The following is a 20,301-nucleotide window of genomic DNA, read 5'->3' as shown; positions in this document are numbered from 1 at the left end:
CCCTCCAAGCATTTGGGCGTGAGTTTCTCACTTCCTCTACCAAAAGTAATCGAATTCTGAACTTCTTTTCTATAAAAGAGCGATCATTTATCATTTTACAATAACAAATGTACTGCTGTCCCATTTTGATCTTCTTGAATAACTACCTAGTGTCACAAAAGGAGATCGAAATTCTATTATTGATTGTTTACACAAACAATGCCTACTACTTACGGATATCGCGTGGGCAGACACTTTCTCTGACCTATGCAGACAATTCGATTGTTTACGTTCATTTAAGGCGTGCACAACCTTGAACTAATATAAGCCATTAATCTATCTGATGTTTATATGGTACGGTGGTGCAGTGGTAAGCATGTTCGCTTTGCATTCTTATTGTCACGGGTTTGATTCCCAGGCCAGGCAACATTACATTTTTAAAATGACAAAATTCATGTAGACGACAATTTCAATTAAGAATAGTTCTTTAAAACCAAGGGTACTTTGAAAAAATATTTGGAATAATAAAAAAATTAAAAGAATAAAAAAGAAAAACAAAAAATATTTTTTTTTCGTCACAACCAATTTTATCGCTAAAAGTACTTCTAGGAAGTCTCGAAAGCGGCTTTCACAGGTAGTGTCGAGGACGTGGTACATTTCTTTCCGAACGGTGTGCCTACTTCAATTAGAATGCGGATGTGTGTGTTCTATCACCTGGGAGTGACTGCTTCGGGTAATGGGCGATAAAAAATGCTTGCTGGGCATGTTTGCATGTTTTGGTTGGTGCCACTTCGCTCTAAAAACGTAAACATTTCAACAGGCCAAATTAACACAGCTCAACCGACAAATAGCCAAATGTTAAAATTCTCTCTACATTAGCTCCCAAATGTTAACTAACAGAGCGATGTAAAAATATAACACTGCAATTAGGGATGACATTCAAAGAAATTTTTGCTGGGAAAAAATCTTACAAATCAAATGAAAAATAGCAAACAAATCAAGAAATAGCTATTTAATAAAATTATTTGTTAATAAATACTATTATAGACATTAATTTAAAAATTAGTTTAAAAATATCACTATCAGCAGAATCACGAATATTCCTGCGGAATTCAATTATCACGGAATAGATTTTTCTCGAGAAAACATTCCTTCAATCATGAATAAATTGAGAAAAATAATCATTGAATTTGGCAGCACTGAAGGTTATTTTTCATACCTTGTCCTGGTGCTGGATTCTTGTTCTATGAAAATTTGAAATGACAAATATTTGGTGTGTCTTTTTACTTACTAAATGTTGCTTAGAAAAAATTTTTAGCAACGTTTCCTTTATACATATGTCAAAATTTGAAACATTTGTAATAATTATTACAAATTTGGTCTGTTTTTTACTTACTAAATGTCGCTGAAACAATTTTTCAGCAACTTTTCCTTTATACAACTGTCAAAATTTTAAACATTTGTAATAATTATTACAAATTATCGAATACGAAGACAGGCATATTTTCTTTATAAAATTTTTCATTTGACATTTATTTCATTTATAAAATTTTTCATTTCAAATTTTCATAGAAACAGAATTTAGCCCCTTTTGTGCCCTAAGTCCCAATTTACATTAGGCGAGTTTACTTGCGGCAATTGTCAGTTTGTAGGTGAGAGAGGGGGCTGAGAGGCAAAGGGTTACCATATGCCTCACCTCTCTCTCCCTCAAACTGACAATTGCCGCAAGTAAACTCGCCTAATGTAAATTGGGACTAATTGTAGTGAAAACAAAGAAAAAAAATTAAAGGTAGAAACCATGGCACAACCATACAGGTATCCGCATCAGCACAGCTGATGTACTGCGAACTGTCAAAAAAGTTGTTGTATTTGAAAACACAAAATTTAAACTTTGTGAAGTTTTGGTGGATTTTTGTAATAATGCTTTTATTAATATCTGCTAACAAAATTTTGTTGAAAAAATTGTGTGAATCGCTTTATTTTTGGAAAACAATTTTGACATTTCACAGTACTGAACTGGTTTTTGTTGTAGTTGTTGGCTGATGCATCTACCTGGTAATTGTGCCATGGTAGAAACACAATCAGCCTGTTGCTTGCTTTCCAAATGTCAAAATTATTGTCTCAACACGCCGCTTTTTTTGGTATCGCACATCGAAGCGTAATGCCAAGTTTACATTTGCGCTCCAAAATCCACTGGATTTCATGAAATACACCCCGGTGTTTACACTTATTTTTTGTTGATTTCAAACATATCACAATGATCAAGCCGCTGATCAAACATGAATTTTCAAAACAAGTTGTTGTAAATTGAATTAATCATCAAAAATATACGACAATATAGAACTTTACAACTTTATTTGGAAAATTATCGTAAAATAATCTATATATCGTATTATCAAATTAAAAAATAATGATTTTATCGTTGAGACATCATGATAGATAGAAGTTGTGCTCAGAATCTGCATAACATTAGTACTTGCAGTAGTTTTTCCGGTTAGTGCTAAAAATGCGTTCCCGTACTCCGAAATCTAGCAAGACTTGCACTTCTCTTTAAACAAAAATTCTGCCATACAATTTTGTCCTAGTAGAAACTAGCAGCAAACATGTTCATTGGCATCTAATATGATAGCTGATACGTCGATTTTGACATTTATGCTGGAGTTTTTGCAATTTCATATTTCCGTTCCCGTATTTTTTAAGAAATTTGTATGGGGAAGCAATTTTGGACAATTCGCTCTTTTTTCTAACATTACCATTAAAAATCCAGCAAAAAGTTTGCATCCGCGGATGCAGTTGAATCACTACAAGTGTACAGTATATGTGCCGTTGGAGTACATCTTTTTCTATGAATTCACTTATGAATTTTACAAGGAAGCGCGCAGTTAGGATGCACTCCATTTTGCTTCCGCAGCACACAGCTAGGATGCACTCATTTTCGATCCAAATCACCGCTTTTGATGTAGTGTTTTGGATTGAATTTAAAGGCACTCTTCGGATTGCAGTTTTAGTCACTCTAAAGATGCTATAAAAATGCAAGCCATTGCGAAATATCCCAGAATAAATAAAATGCATTTATTGTTTGTGTAAAACAATAACACAAAGAACTTTACTATATTATATAAACACAAATTAAAAAAGTTTCCATCATGGTTAAATAAGAAAGGTTAGCCAAAGCTTTATGTAAATTTAATTTTTTTCATTCGAGTATGCCTAAAACTTCAAAACAATATAAACAAACTGTGTATGTGTGTGTGGTGTTTGAATAATATGCCAAACTATTTTAAAAACAATCGAATTCAATCATTTTTAAAATTATTTTTAGACCATTTGTATGGAAGTAATTGGTGAGATAGATATGAATTGAAACAATCAGTTTATCATATTCACAACTCGATTATGTGGAGAAAACTTAACTCTTCATTCATTTGTTGCGTTTTTTATCAAATGCTCAAAAAATGCATTGTAAACAAACCCACTTGTTGCTTTTATTTTGAAGTTTTAGGAATTCAAGAAAAACAAGGGTTCTATAGATTTTTTTCATTTAAATCTACCTCTTTACTTATACCATGGTTTCCATTAAATTCAATCACATTTGAGCACAGTCTATACAGTCGGACACTCAGTCCAAACTAGTTAGCCCTGACTATTTAGTTTGCTGTCAAATACATTTGGCCTGTTCCCGTACTTTATAAAGTGGTAAAATTCGTAAAAGTTGTAAAAGTCATAAACGATTTTCATATAAATTTTGTGTACGGGAACGCAAAATGTGTAAAAGTGGTAAAAATTGTAAAAACTTTTTAGTTCTGGAACAGAGCTATTATTGTGACATAAAATTCAAAGGAAATCAAATCACAATAATGAACAATCTATTATGTTTGTTGTCAAAAGTTGTTAAAGGGCTGTTTACACCATATATCAATGTCACATGAGCTGTCATTTCTTTCACCCATTCGACATTCTCTATGTTTGTCAAAATTGACGTCATCCATACAACTTTCAATTTGTGCGTTCATACCTTCAAGTGTTATTTTCGTATGACATAACCTATAAATATAAAAACAGCTGTTTTTGTCATTGTTTACATTTATTGTTGAGTTGCAAATTTGGGCAAATTTTAATTTTGGTTAAAGTAAAATGAATATCTAGCATGTTTGTTGTGGTAGAATAGGTTTTTGGGGTTATAGACCCATTCATGTTTTTGCCACAAAGCAATCTTTTCCAAGACTGCTTCTTTCGACCAATCGATCTGAAAATAACATTATTTACTTTTCTAAATATTTAAATATACATAACATTCCATTTTCTTTTTTTAAAGATTTTGTTTTTCAAATTTTTTTTTGAGAATGCCAGAAAACAGCTGATAAATTTATGTTTACATACGAGAATGCCGTATCAAATAGAGCGCTCCCTAAATGAAAAATTTACATATGAGTTGCCAAATCATTTTGATAGATGAAAATTTTCATAGTGGTCACACTATGTGTACAACATTCCAGGTAGAAAATTTGACATCTCATACGACATTGATAGATGGTGTAAACAACCCTTAACAGAACTCTGAATGCCCGACCTTCTGCATTTGAGTTTACTTTCTTCCAAGGCCTACAGAAGGTCGGCCATTCAGAGTTCTGTTAACAACTATTGACAACAAACATAATAGATTGTTCATTATTGTGATTTGATTTCCTTTGTATTTTATGTCACAATAATTTTATTTTGTGTTTTTTCCACCGCCGTGCCAAAATTTTTATACAATGTAAACTACTGATTTCCAACATGAGTTTCTACTTACAGTGCAGATGGCAATTCCAATGGATTCGATTTGTCTCTCAAATTTCTTCTAACAGATGCCATTGTCCTGTACATTTTCTTCATAATCAAAAAATAATTCCACTGAACTTATCATTTTAAAATAGTTTTTTATGCGAATTGTGCCTTTTGGATTTAATAAGAGTTCACAAGTTTGAAAAAAACACTGATCGATAACACGATTATTGACAACCCAGTTGGGTTGACATCAATAATACACCATGTCATCTCAGTTACGCTGACAATTGACAACGCAACTCAGTTTAGTGGCAATGCATAATCGACCCCTTAGGCATCGAATATACGTACTAGGAGGGTTACCATACGAACCAACGGAGTACCGATCATAGTACATGTAAACAGGGTTTAAACCGGAAAATCTATAAACTATACCTTTTATGAGTTTGTTTAGTTCACTAGGATGAATTGCCATCAACTAAAATAAATATTAGGTGTGTTTGTTTACTCATAATGGGAAAGTTTCGTATGAAAGTTTCAGCGTGTAACATAAGAGTAACTTCTTGTAAACGACTAAGGTCTTTTGCATTGTAGTAGAGAGTAAACGAACAACATCCAGTAACAATTCGTACAAATTTTGAGTAAACGAACACACATATTGCCTCCAGCATAATAAGATCAGGGGCTGGATTCTTGTTCTATGAAAAATTAAAATGAAAAATATTTCCTTTATAATTTTTTTCATTTGACCGTTTCCTGCTTTATAAAAGTTTTCATTTCACATTTTAATAGAAACAGAATTGAGCCTCAGGAGGGTTTCCAAATCAACTAAAGAGGTACCAGATTATATAAACAGTAAACGAGACCACCTGTGTCTCTAAACATGGCACCAAAGTTTGTTGTTTCACTTAAAATTAAGGCATTTCACGAAGCAATCGGAAATATCGCAGTAGGAGACTAATATTGCTCAGAAATGCATACTACGACCAATTGGACACATTTCGCTCTGCAGTACTACTGTAGCATATTTTTTAAGGGGAAATAATGCTGACGGGATAATATTACACTATTCCATTGGCAGTCAGTATCATGATCATTGATCTTTCTTATTACAATAATTCTTAAAAATCCAATACAGAATATTTTATAATAAGCCCTATTATATTAGGCCTTAAATTTCGTTTATTGAAAATTTATATTTTTTTCTTAAATAAGTTCATAATTTTAAATAATTATTTAGATTAAATATAAATCACACATTATAGATTACGTTTAGAACTATGTATGTATCATAATACAGGTATTAAGAGCTGCTGATTTTTGATCGAAAGATACCGGAAAATAAATTTTGTTGCTAATACAGCATTTGAGTAAAAAGAGTTGCCATTGGTGATTTTGAAGCCATTATCCTCAGCATGCACAGCTTCTTATATTTTATTCATTTAATAGCCAATTCAATAACCTTTGAATTATTTAGCCCATTTTACATAGTCACCAAAAACAAAGGGTTTCGTTAACGTACTGGTATAGGCTGGAATTTGTTTGTTCCTGGAAATAAAATTAAGGACAATGATTAAAAATAATATAAAAAGATTTATTTCTAATAGAAAGAAAGAATAATTTGTTTCTAATTTTTAAGACTAGTGTAAAAAAATCTATTCTGCCCCTCTATTCTGTAACTTTTTAACAACTTTACCCATTGTTTTACAACAATTTCTTTTGTTTGTTTTGTAGTTGTTACAAAAACAAAAGAAATTTTAACGACTTTTTAATCGATAAATGTTACAGAATAGGCCTACTGGAATTTCCAGAAGCATATGTTAGACATTGAATACTTACATCGATTGTTGTTTAACAAGCAACGTCACAGTTTCCATTATATCCTTGATATTTTTCGTACTGCCAAATAGTTTAAGATTTTTACAAAGACTTTGTATGAATATGGAACCCTTTTCGGTGCGATAGGAGACAAAACCTGCAAAATGGTAAATAAAAAACATTAATATCTTTCAAAATTGACAAAGTATACCAGTACATACCTTCAAAAGTACTATAACATTTAAGGATTTCATTGGCACTGCCAGGGGGTGAAAATGGTGTCGCATCTGTATAGTATCCTTTACTTTCCATCGAGCCCTTACAGGCTTGTATGAAAAACATTTTCGGTTTATCATTCAATGTGTTGTTGCGCAATATGGGAAACAGGACATGATCATCTATTGAATAGTGGCCATCTTTGGCAGCAATCTCTTCGTGACGATTACCATGACTTAAGATTACAATAACAATGCAGGCATATTCGGTGAAGTCTTTGGATTGAACTACAAATGGGAAATAATTTTAAGTTATGATTAGAACATGGATTAAAAAAAGTGTGAGAAGAATTGTGTAGAGAGTCATGGAATATACGCTGCTGACAAATATGTAATTTATTTGACAGATATTCAATTCAACTTATACGACGTATTATATTAAAACAAGCTTGATGTAAATGCGACTTAAAGTTATTACTGAAAGGCTTTTAAATTTATGTTAACATTGGAACTTTATTTAATCTACTGGATTTTGTAAATCCAGCACCATGTAAACGTAGTATAAGGCTGTCACACATGGGCAGAATGACATTAGGTATGTACGATAACTCAAAACTTACAAATACTTTTTGCTTGCGAAGTTCTCGAACAGGGGCTGGATTCTTGTCTTATGCCAGACTATGAAAATTTTCATGTACGTGAAAATGAGTTTATAGGCAAGAGGTGTGAAGGGGGTGAAACTCTGTACACAAGGTTCTGTAATCTGAAATTATTCTTTGTGTTTAAATTCGTAACTCTTAAACCAATGCAAAGCAATGAAAATATCAAAATTTTCATATAATTTCATATATGTATGTAAGTGTGTAGACGTCAATGAAAATTTTGAAGAAAATGGCAAAACGTTTTCAATGAAAATTTTCATAGTCTGGCATAAGACCTTGTACTATGAAAATTTGAAAAATATTTCCTTTAAAATTTTTTTCATTTGACAGTTTTTTCCTTTATAAAAGTTTTCATTTCAAATTTTCATAGAACGAGAATCCAGCCCCAGGTCTATTCTCGCATAATTTATCGGCTGGCTTGTTGAACAGAAGAAAGGAACGTCATAGCCGCATTTGAATTAATAGTACGTTTAGATTTATAAATGCACTCGATTTCAAATTTCATATCATATACGTAAAATAAATCCTAGTTTCAAATCCACTCGAATTCATTTGACAGTTACGATATGGAATTTACATTTGAAATCGAGTCTATTTCGTAAGTCTAAACATACTACAATGCTTGGTTTACATTTACAAAATCCTCCCAATTTCAACTGTCAATTCCTTTCGGAATACGTCAAATGAAAACTCATTGCCCTGGCGGTGTCGAATGACACGAGCCAACACTGTTCGGGGGTTGTTTCTGATGTAGCCACCTCCATTGCAGTTTTAAAAGTCAAAAAAAAAAAAAAAAATGAAAACTCATCTGAAATCCATTGGATTTTATTTGACGTTAAGCAATGGAATTGACAGTTGAAATCGGATTTCGTAAATTAAACCAAACATAAGACACATGTACCGCAAGTAGGCGTTGTTAAACATTTCAGGTGTCAGTGTAATAAAGGTTTAAGCTTTATGCCCGATCAATCACCTTTATGACTTTTTCTACTTTATAAGAAACAAGAAGCATCCGTCATTGATCCATATAATTCTCTGAAATCCGCAAATTTATAAGATCACAAATTTTCTAAATATTGAGTGTTATGTTTGGTTTACATTCGGCGTCTTTTCGTGATTTCGAAGGCGTTTCGTGATTTCGCGCGGAATCATGCAAAATTTATCATGATTTCGCATACAAAAATGAAATCATCTTATTTCGTGATTTCAGCGAAATCAACATCGAAATCACAGTACACATGATATACAACCCTGGTTTTGCCTAAAAAAGTACCAAAAGTTGCAACACTTTTCACGTATCACAATAAACAAGGTAGATGGTCAATTGCTGCAAAAAAAAAATTTTTGTATCAAAATTTGTAAACAATGTGAAAGAAATATTAAATTACTTTGTTACAATGCTATTTTTCATTGTGTTCCCGTACTTTTTAATGGTAATGTTAAAAAAAGAGCGAATTGTAAAAAATTGCTTCCCCATACAAATTTCTTTAAAAATACGGGAACGAAAAAATGACGGAAATTGCAAAAACTGCAGCAGAAATGTCAAAATCAACGTATCAGCTATCGTATCTAGATACCAATTAACATGCAGCTAATTTATACTAGGCCAAAATTGTATTGCCAAAAACAGGAGAATAGGGTTTTATTCGGCGCTATTTTTGTTCAAAGAGAAGTGCAAATCTTGCTAGATTTCGGAGTATGGGAACACATTTTTAGCACTAAACGGGAAAACTGCTGCAAATATTAATATTTTGCAAGTTCTGAACACAAATTTTATCTATCAAAATTTATTATTATGTCTCAACGATAAAATCATTTTGTATTTTTTCATTTGTTTATACTATACACAATTTATACGATATATAGATAATTGTACGATAATTTTCGAAATAAAGTTGCAAAGTTCTATATTGTCGTATATTTTGATGACTAATTCAATTTACAACAACTTGTTTTGAAAATTCATGTTCGATCAGCTGCGCATATGCATCTACCTTGATTATTGTGATATGTTCGAAATCAACAAAAAAATAAGTGTAAACACCGGGGTGTATTTCAGGATTTCGTGAAATCCAGTGGATTTTGGAGCGCAAGTATAAACTTGGCATTATACCCTAGACAGACGGCAGCGTTAATTTGCATTAAGAACTGTATTTAATTTTGACCTGACAGACGACAGTTTCTGCATTTGCGAAACAGCTGATTGCTGGTAAACAACTGTTTTGTTGTTGTTTGCAATGCAAATTGTGTCTCAGATGAATATGCTCTCCCTCTTATGAATATGGGCTATCTTTTACGGTAAAACACTCCAAAAACAATAAAAATGTTGTTTTATTGACAAAATCACATTTAATTTATTTTTTTATCATTTTATCGAAAAATTCGCATAATTTCTATCATTTCTCAATTAACGAAAATAATTATTAACAAATTATATCTACATAATTTTTTTTGTCAGAACATTCCTAAAAACTAAACTAAACGAACAAATTGTGAAAAACAAGGCCTTGGTGTATTTGCTTATTCTGTCAGAATTACGATAACTGAATATGCAACAGGTTGTACTGTTTATTTGATATTTTGGATCATTAACTAAAAAAGCGAAAAATGAATGGGAGGCTAAGTTTTCTTTACAGAGTCAGCTTCTGTATATATTCAAAAGTTTGTTTCATCACAATGTTGTAATAAATATAAAAAGTAAATGTTATAATAACAGTTTTAATTTCGACTGAATTTTAATATGTATAAAATATTTGCTGTGTTCCAGAACCTGAAAGAAGCTACTATTCTTTACTACGATAGCATTTTTTCCTTTATGTTATCGGAAAAAATAGTAAAAATTAGTAGATTCTTGCAGTTCTGGAACGGACCAATTTTGTCATATTTTTCAAAACATATGTATGTATATACACAATTTTTGTATGCTGGTTTGTAAGTCCCAATTTACATTGGGCGAGTTTACTTGCGGCAATTGTCATTTTGTAGGAGAGAGTGGTGGGTGAGGCATATGGTAACCCTTTGCCTCTCAGCACCCTCTCTCACCTACAAACTGACAATTGCCGCAAGTAAACTCGCCCAATGTAAATTGGGAAAAAGAATAAGCATACCAATAGAAAAAAATTTTAATCAGCTGTTTGCTATGCCCTACCTTGTAATGATTCTACCATGTGATAAGCCATTGGACTGTTCCAGTACTGCAAGAATCTACTAATTTCTACTATTTTTTCCGATAACATAAAGGAAAAGATGTTATCGTAGTAAAAAATAGTAGCTTCTTGCAGGTTCTGGAACAGAGCACATGTTTACATTATAGTTTATTAATGTGTCGTTTGACAACTCAAAACATGATCATCTGTTTTTGTGGAAATCAGCCATCTCAACAAGATCTTTATTTTTGATGATGATATGGAAATACATCCTGTAGCTGTAGCTGATACATCTCAAAATATAAATGATGCCCCCACACATTCAACCATTATGCTACGTTTCACGGGTGGTTAGACCGATCATCAGGCATATTACAATGTTTTTTTTTCTATTATGCCTGATGATCGGTCTAACCACCCGTGAAACGTAGCATAATGGTTGAATGTGTGGGGGCTTCGGTGGATTCCCAATTTGTCAATGTACCTCTTAGGTCATAACAGCTCAACTCGATAGAGAATTAATTCAAATATCAATCCAACTAGTAAAAAAGTATTCGTCGGCTTTGCCGACAGAGATATACCCTCAGCCTATCCTAATTTAAACTATCATCTACGAACAGATCTTTTCAGAATTCTGTGGCCCTTTTTGGACATTTGAACTTGCCGACAAAAATGTGGATAAGGATTAAAATTCAAAAGTGTTGCGGAGGAGGTACTTAAAGGAATGGACCGACATAATCCATTACGAAAGTTGATCTTATTTTTGATAGATATCGCGTCCATATAAATTTTGGATCAGATATCGGTCATTTTGGTAGTTAAACTAAATTTGGACAACATATTAGGAGATCCAAAGTTTTGAACAAATTGGTTGCCCCGTTCAAGAGACATCGTGCATTCCATTTTGCATTTTTAGTGAAATTTTTTAAATATTGAGGGGGAAGTACCGGTAGTTGTAGCCCATCTTCGAACTGAGACTAAGTTTGGGCAAAATATGACGAAAGCCAAAATGACCATCTACTAAAACGCGAGATAGGAGAAATTCTAAAGTAGGAAAATCACCTAATATTGTTTTTGAAAATATCGCGCATTTTATCGCGTATTCTGTCGGCCGCTTTCACTACTATGAAAAAACTAGTGCAGCATCTTCCTTTTTGCGGAAACAGAGATTTAAAAACTTCACTGATAAGGGAAGGCCATATCATAAGAAGGGAAGGCCATATCATAAGAATGAGCGATGATGAACCCGCTAAAAAGGCGTATAAATACGGAACGCTTGGCGGTGCACGCAGAATTGGCAGGCCAAGGAATAGATGGCGCAAACAAGTGGATGATGAGATGAAAAGGCGCGGTATTCCAGAGTGCGAAGCAACAAATAGAGAGGAATGGTGATTTTGTCTTAGTTCGGCCTATGGAACAAATGTTCTGTAATGGGCCAGCTAAGTAAGTAGATAAGGGAATTACATTCATTTTATCCCAAAAATAGTGTGTGATGGTACATCCACGGTTCTTGACTGATTGCCTTGAAATAGGTATATATCGATGCAGATTTTCATGGTGACACTAAAACCGGAACGAAATTGTATGAACTTTGCGCAAATTAGCGATGTTTTATAGGTTTTTTAATGCTAAGATGCAGCCGATGCTACATCTTAGCGTCCAAATTATATTTCGAAAAATATATACAAATTAAAAGATATGGTCTTGCTGTACATGAAAATCATATGCGGACAAAATGATTTTGATAATTAAGCGATTTACACATATTTTAATAATGCATATAAGTTAAATCGGTTTATTTGAACTCTATTTCCGTTTAAGAAGTCTAATGATTTATTTCAACAACCCATTGAGGAAACCTTCTATGTGAATGTAGATAAAGCAAAATCCGCCTATTTTCTTGGGAGTTTCAAGAAAAATAAAAGAAGTACTATAGAATTTTTCCAATATTTTCAACTCTAGAATGCATGTGAAAACTATTATTTCAAAGCAAAATTTGTTTTTTGTAACACAAATATGTGCTTATTTTGGCTATAATATCCTAACTACTATCCCGATGATTATAAGTTTGGTCTCATTTGATTTCCCGTGAAGTCTTTATCTGGTATTTTTTTTTTTAATTTTTGACGGGTAAATGGACCTCTATTTTTTAAAAAAATTCGGATTACATATAAGATTTTCTCAATTTTTTGTAAATTTTACAAATATTATGCAATCTACTTAACGACGTCACTTCGTGATATCTTTTTAGTGACAATTGTGCTCAACAAAATAATTAGCGTTTTTAAAATAATTTTTTCTTAAAAGCAGAAATAAAACCGCGATAACATTTGTCCGCAACATCAAAAAATTTGCTCGCGATCGGATTTGTACTGGGGAATTTTTGCTTAACCTATGTACCAAAAATCGTTAATGTAGCGCGAAAAGAAAAAAATCAATTTTTTGGAAATGGAATATGAAATAATTGGCAACATTTCCCATATACCCTCGTTAGCATAAATGCTGAGTGTATAAAAATCATTGTTGAGAGGCTTATACAATTTTTAAGACATATTCAATGTACTGCAGATATTAATTTACTTTGTAAAGCATTGAAAACTTTTACTTACATATGGTATACACGTGGATATATTCCATTGCAAAAACTAAATACCCATAATAATATAGAAGCGTTCATTTACAACATTAAACATAATCTTAATAGTAAAGACAATATACCAAACTCTGAAAATTTGCTTTCATAAAATCAAGATCAGTAGCGCAATTCTCTAACTCATCATAACGACAAATATCGGTAAAATTAAAACGGAAAATTATGAATGAAAAGTTCAAATAAAACTTAAATAAATAAAACTTATTCAAATATTTGTCTATGTACCTCAAAATTTTATCATGGACCAAACATCAATATTGTTCTCAATAACGCATTGCTGTGAATTGCTTGTTTACCTTTTGTATGTGATTTTATTCACAATAATGCATTTTGACAACTAGTGTGATAATCAGCTGTTTTTCCCGTTGTACCTGTATCATGGTGGAATAATAAGGTGTAACGCCAAAAACAGCTGATCTTCATACCAGTTGTCAAAATGCATTATTGTGAATAAAATCACATACAAAATGACGTTTGACATGATTTGATGTAACACCTTCTTATGCTAAGTTTACATTTACGAAATCCACTCGATTTCAACTGTCAAATCCATAGGTTAAACGTCAAATGAAATCCAGATGAGGTTTCATTTGACGTTTGAGCTATGGAATTGACAGTTGAAATCGAGTGGATTTCGCAAATGTAAACTTAGCATTATCCCACTATGACCTGTATTATTGTGCCATGGACTACACCATAGCGGAATAATACCAGGTTTACATTAGATCTTTTTTCTTTATGAGGATTAATCTGCCGTATTTATACGCAATGGAATTGACATTTCACATCCAGTGGCTTTACTAAATCGATTTATATGTAAACGTACTATAAGAATGTGTTCCATTAAATTTTATTTGTTTACACCGATTAATTTTGACCTCAACTGTTGGAACACATACACCTTTCAACAGTTTTATCTCTGTTTGCACACTTTTGGAACATATATACACACAAATGTATGGAGTCATGTATGGCATGATTGTCCAACTTGAATCACTGTAATTAATCAACTCATCTAGCGCTAATTCACCACTAAATAAAACAAGTAAGAACGGCGTTAAGTTCGGCCGGGCCGAACTTGTTATACCCTCCACCACAAGTTGTATTGAAGTAAAATGGAATAATCAGTTTCCTTTCGTGTATGAAGAAGACTTAATACTTAATTTCAGCAATTTCGGTAAAACAATGTGACGCACCATTCTAGGGGGGCTATTTCAAAACGTCGATCTATACCGACAAATTTCTGACGAAAAGTTTTTAGGCTCAAAGAAGACTAAATACCACAAATTTCCTATATTTCGGTAAGAGAATGTGGCTAAAACTTAAAAAATACCGAAAATCAAGAAGTACGCTTCTATGGGGATATAGGAAGACGTGAACCTACACTGATAATACTCTTCTGGAATATTGTATAACTCTTGGAAGGCGAAATAACGAATTTCAGCCATTTCGGTTGAATATTGACGTCACAATCTTCAGTATTACGAAAATCGGGAGGTACCGTTTTATGGGGGCTATATCGAAACGTGGACCTATACCGACGAATTTTAGTCAGAAATGGGGCAATATGAAAGCATGGACCTGTACAGACATATTTCTGGCGAACAGTTTATATCACATTGAAGACTAAATACCAAATTGCAGCCATTTTGGTGGAATATTGAAGACACAACCTTCAAAATACGAAAAATCGGGAGGTACCTTTCCATGGGGGCTATATGAAGGCGTGGACCTATACCGACAGATTTAAGGGGGAAGTTTGAGTACCCCCAACGAAGTCTAAATACCAAATTTCAGCCATTTCGGTGGAATATTGAGGCCACAACGTCCAAAATACCGAAAACCGGGAGGTACCGTTCTATGAGGGCTATATGAAGGCATGTACCGATACCGACAAAGTTCTGGGAGAAAGTTTTATACCACCAACGTAGACTATAGGGTGTCCAAAAAAAACGGTTTTTCCAAACAAAACGGTTTTCGGTTAACCGAAATTTTCAATTTTCACAAAAACCGGTTTTCGGTTTTCAAAAATTTTCAAAACCGGTTAACCGGTTTAAACCGGTTTTGTAAAATAGGCACAAAATGGCTAATAATTGATAAATATTCGATTAAAAATTTGCGGAAAGGGACAAATTAAGTATAATGACTTCATTATTATATAATTATCTCATAATATCCCTGTTATTTGACATTCAACCTCGAAGTGGAGACAACAAAATTAATATTGTGTACCAAAAGAATTCAGTGTACATTTTATTGTGTCTGGATTCTCCATCATGCGTTTAGAACCTCAAATTATCGTGCCGGAATCAAACATGCATTTTATTATCGTTACCCTTTACAACCTTTAATTCGACAAGTACTTCGTTTACTGTTCTAATTAAAAACGTATGGGAAACGTCATTCAAACTAACTTGCGATATTACGTATACGCAGTTTTTGTCAAAGATAGTTCAGTTGAGCTATATTGGCACAAGTATACATTTTACACAAATTATTTTTCAAATTTAAAGGTATCTGACATTTACAACTTGGCCCGTACCTTGTGTTATTTAATTTCAGTTTACGTTGAAGAATATAATTTTAGTTTAATATTAAAATATTACTATATTTTTAAAACCGGTTAACCGACACAAACAACCGGTTTTTTCGGTTAACCGAAAATGACGTTTTTGCCGAAAACCGGTTTCGGTTTTGTAACTCAAAACCGGTTAACCGGTTAATCGGTTTCGGTTTTGGACACCCTAGTAGACTAAGTACCAAACTTCAGCCATTTCGGTGTGATAATGAAGGTAAAACCTTCAAAATACCGAAAATCGGGAGGTACCGTTCTATGGGGGCTATATGAAGATGTGGACCGATACCGACAAAATTCTGGGGGAAAGTCTAATACCCCTAAAGAAGACTACGTACCAAATTTCAGCCATTTTGGTAGAATAATGAAGTTAAAACCTTCAAAATACCGAAAATCGGGAAGTACCGTTCTATGGGGGCTATATAAAGATGTGGACCGATACCGACAAAATTCTAGAGGAAAGTTTAATACCCCTAAAGAAGACTACGTACCAAATTTCAGCCATTTGGGTAGGATAATGAAGCTAAAACCTTAAAAATACCGAAAATCGGGAGGTACCGTTCTATGGGGGCTATATGAAGATATGGACCGATACTGACAAAATTCTGGGAGAAAGTTGTATACCCCTAAAGAAGACTACGTACCAAATTTCAGCCATTTGGCTAGGATAATGAAGCTAAAACCTTAAAATTACCGAAAATCGGGAGGTACCGTTCTATGGGGGCTATATCAAAACGTGGACCGATATATCCCATTTTCAATACCAACCATCCTGCAAGTAATAAAAACTTCTGTACCAAATTTTGACTCTCTATCTTTAAAATTGCGAGCTGTATCTTGATTTCAACAGACAGACAGACGGACGGACAGACGGACGGACGGACGGACAGACGGACATGGTCAAATCGACATAGAATTTTATGCTGATCAATAATATATATACTTTATAGGGTCTCCGACGAATATTTCGATGTGTTACAAACGGAATGACAAATTTAATTATACCCTCCATATGGTGGAGGGTATAAAAAGAGGTTCGCGGTAAACAATGTTATCAGCAGACATTTTGGCGATTTGGGGTACTCTTCTAAAACATTCTCTTGGAATTGAAAATCGAAATTGAATTTCACATTTGCACTTACTTTTTTCAACAGTCTTTTTAACTTTATCCACTTTGGCATTTTCAATAACCGACACTTTCATCTTGAAAAATTCAAAAGTTTGAGTCAGCGCCTTGACATCTTCAGTACTGCCAATGCGTTCCTCATTATTGGGATTATCAAAGATGACATTGTTGAAGATATAGGCATAGCCGGGTTTGAGACGGGGTCCAGTTTCTTTTTTCGCCACCGACGAGGCTGGGGCACTTTTAACGGCGGGTTTTGTGTTAAATGATGAGGTGGTATAGGGAGAACTAATGGAGGTTGATGTTGTTGATTTTGGAAAAGGTTTGGCATCTGCTTTGGTTGTTGCAGCACCAGAACCACTCCAGGAACTAAACAGTGATCCTGGTTTGTTGTTACTGGATGCAGAAAATAGACTACTACTGCTGCTGCTGGGGTTGCTGGCACCTCTACTGGTTACAGATGAGATCGGTTTGGAAGTAGTACTAAAGGTCAGGGAAGTTGTGGTGGAGGCGCTGGGTTTGCTTGTGCTACCGAAGCTCAAATTCGAAATGCTCGATGCTGTTGTTTTCCCCACACCTGCCGCCGTTGTAGACCACTGTTTATTACTGTAGGGTGAGGTATAGGAACTTGTGCTGCTGCTGCTTGAGGAAGGCTTGTTTAACGAACTGCCAAATTTGGAGTTGGAATATGAAGACGACGACAAAGACGGAGGAGCTGGCAAGGCCGGCAATTTAAATGGTTGGGCATCTCGCGCTGCAAAACTATCCTCCCCCATATAATTCCTGGTCAAAGGTGAATTCGGTGATGAAAGCTTAAATGATTTGGCATCCAATTTGATGCGATGCTCCTCAACCCGCTGTGTTATGGTACGACCATTTTTCTCAGTCACTGTTGTTGTTTGTGTCTTCACCAATGTTGGTGTTGTTGGTGTTTTAGGGCCATCACCTATATTACTACCACTACCCGACTGATGATGTGACTCATAGTTAAAGATAAGACGTGAAACCGGTGAAGCGGCGGTGTTCTTGAATTTTGGCGTACTTTTGTTATTCAAACTATTGATGGAATTACGCGAGGGGGAATATGATGATGATGAGGAGGAGGTTAAGGCTGGCAGGTTATTGGGACGATTACGCCGAAGCTGAACACCTGATGTTGTTGAAGTTGTTGTGAAAGTTTTTGTCTCAGCTTTTTTGTTCATTGCCAACAGGCGCATCATTTCCTCCAGCTCTTGTGGCGTCGGAGTGCGTCGTGTTGTTATTTCCGTTACACGAGCAGTTTGTCGCGACGTTACCGTTTGTTTTGTAGTCTGAAAGGTAATTGTCTTGGCATTGTTATTGAATATGGTGGCATTTTGGGTGGTGGTATTGGTGGTTTCCGATTGGGCGGAAGTTGTTTTAACCTTTGTACGAGGATCTTGTTTAACCAATGCCTTGCTCATTGTGGTGTCCGTCTTTTCCTCGTTTTCATTGGTTTTATCCGATTTTCCCCAACTCCACTTCATATAGACAGTGTTTTGTAATTTTCACTCTACAATAAACCCTCAATACTTGCTTCACAAATCACTTTGAATGTCAAACCAATTTATTTTGTTCTAGGTCTTGTGTGTTCTTTCTTTCTTTATTTAATTTACTCAACGACTTTGTCACGATTAGTCACTACTCGCTACGATCGTATTACTCCGTTGGTGTCTTGCGAAATACTAACATGTCAAGAGAAAATTCCAATACTCAATCAACAGCAGAACCCACCGAACAACCAACCCAACCGACTGATTACCTTTCTTTCTCTTTGAGAGTTATTCAAGCAAGAGGTCTCACGTACAAATCTCACCAAAACAGGTAGGGGCATAACCAAACGAACACAGATACATGGCATATCCATTGGATACACTTTCTGATGGCGAATAACCGTAATTTGGCAATTGTCACCCGAATTAAGGCCTATTCTCAGCTTTCTTTTCCGAAAAAACATAATATTTTGCCATGAACTCTCACTCTCAGTTGAATTTATATGCATCGGAGAAGGAGAGGGATAGCATTTCTTTTTTATTTGAAAATAATTTATTCCATCCATTTACGAAGTACTGCAACAATATGTTTTTTTGTTATTGTCAATGATTACTGCGGGTATTTTTGTTGCTCTTCTTTGTTTTTGCCTTGTTGGGGGGATATCTTTGTTTTTTATTTTTTGTTTCTTTATTCCGGGGAATCATCGTCATCATCATCGTTACCTATATGTATATTTGAAATGATTATTGCGGGTTGTGTTTTTGTTTTTATTCGGAAACAGAAACATATGTATGACAGAATGAACGGATTCCCTACACTATAGCAGACAGGTTCTGCGATCCGAGCAAATCTTCTAAGGCAAACAAATGCCTTTTACAAATGTTATGTTAAGAAGGTAAATATTTTCAATAGAACAGTTTACCTTTTCAACTGTTCTACTGAAAACAGATGACCTTTTTAACGGCTATATATACTGCATTTTAAACTGTTATACTAAGAAAAGTTGATCTTTTCATCATCATCGTTACCTATATGTAGATTTGAAATGATTATTGCGAGTGAAGTTGTATTTATTTGGAAAGGAAACATATGTATGATGTATGAGGGACCTTTAAACTGTTCTATTAAGAGCAATTGTCATATTCAACTGTTCTACAGAGAACGTTTAACATTTTCAACTGTTATACTGAGAACAATTGATCTTTTCAACTGTTCTATTAAGAACAACTGACTTCAACTGTTCTATTGAAAACAGGAGACCTTTTTAACTGCTATACGGAGAACAGTTTTCAACTGTTATATTGAGAAAAGTTGACATTTTAAACTGCTCTACTAAGAACGGTTGACATTTTCAACTGTTATATTGAAAACAGTTAACAATTTCGTCTGTTTTATTGAGAACAGTTGACATTTTTAACTGTTCTACTGAGACCAGTTGATATTTTCAACTCTTATACTGAGAGCGGCATACATTTGTAACTGTTATATTGAGAACAGTTGACATTTCTAACTGTTCTACTGATAACAGTTGATATTTTCAACTCTTATACTGAAAGCGGTAGACATTTGCAACTGTTATATTGAGAACAGTTGACATTTTTAACTGTTATACTGAGAACAGTTGACATTTTAAAATGTTTTATTGAGAACAGATGACATTTTAAACTGTTATACTAAGAAGAGTTGATCTTTTCATCATCATCGTTAGCTATATGTAGATTTGAAATGATTATTGCGGGTGAAGTTGTTTTTATTTGGAAAGGAGAACATATGTATGACAAGATGAGCGGTTACCCTAGACCATGACAGTTGGTTCGGCGATCGCAAACGACCAAAAGAGACTTTTAA

At 34.0% G+C, this 20,301-nt stretch overlaps 1 protein-coding gene across 1 annotated transcript; it reads right to left on the bottom strand.

The window, feature by feature from the left end:
- Positions 1-5,892: 5,892 nt before the first annotated feature.
- Positions 5,893-18,678, bottom strand: Damm (Death associated molecule related to Mch2 caspase). The gene is made up of 4 exons (XM_073957049.1): positions 16,958-18,678; positions 6,786-7,067; positions 6,586-6,721; positions 5,893-6,294 (listed from the first exon to the last, which is right to left on the bottom strand). The coding sequence occupies exons 1-4, from the start codon at positions 18,444-18,446 to the stop codon at positions 6,216-6,218; spliced, it is 1,986 nt and encodes a 661-aa protein (XP_073813150.1). The 5' UTR covers positions 18,447-18,678; the 3' UTR covers positions 5,893-6,215.
- Between the last annotated feature and the right edge of the window lie 1,623 nt (positions 18,679-20,301).

Source organism: Musca autumnalis, unplaced genomic scaffold (genome assembly GCF_047663935.1).
Source record: "Musca autumnalis isolate F117 unplaced genomic scaffold, ASM4766393v1 scaffold_5, whole genome shotgun sequence".
In the NCBI taxonomy this organism is placed as follows: domain Eukaryota; kingdom Metazoa; phylum Arthropoda; class Insecta; order Diptera; family Muscidae; genus Musca; species Musca autumnalis.
Note: the sequence above shows the minus strand (reverse complement) of the source record. Positions and strands in the feature narration are given on the sequence as shown.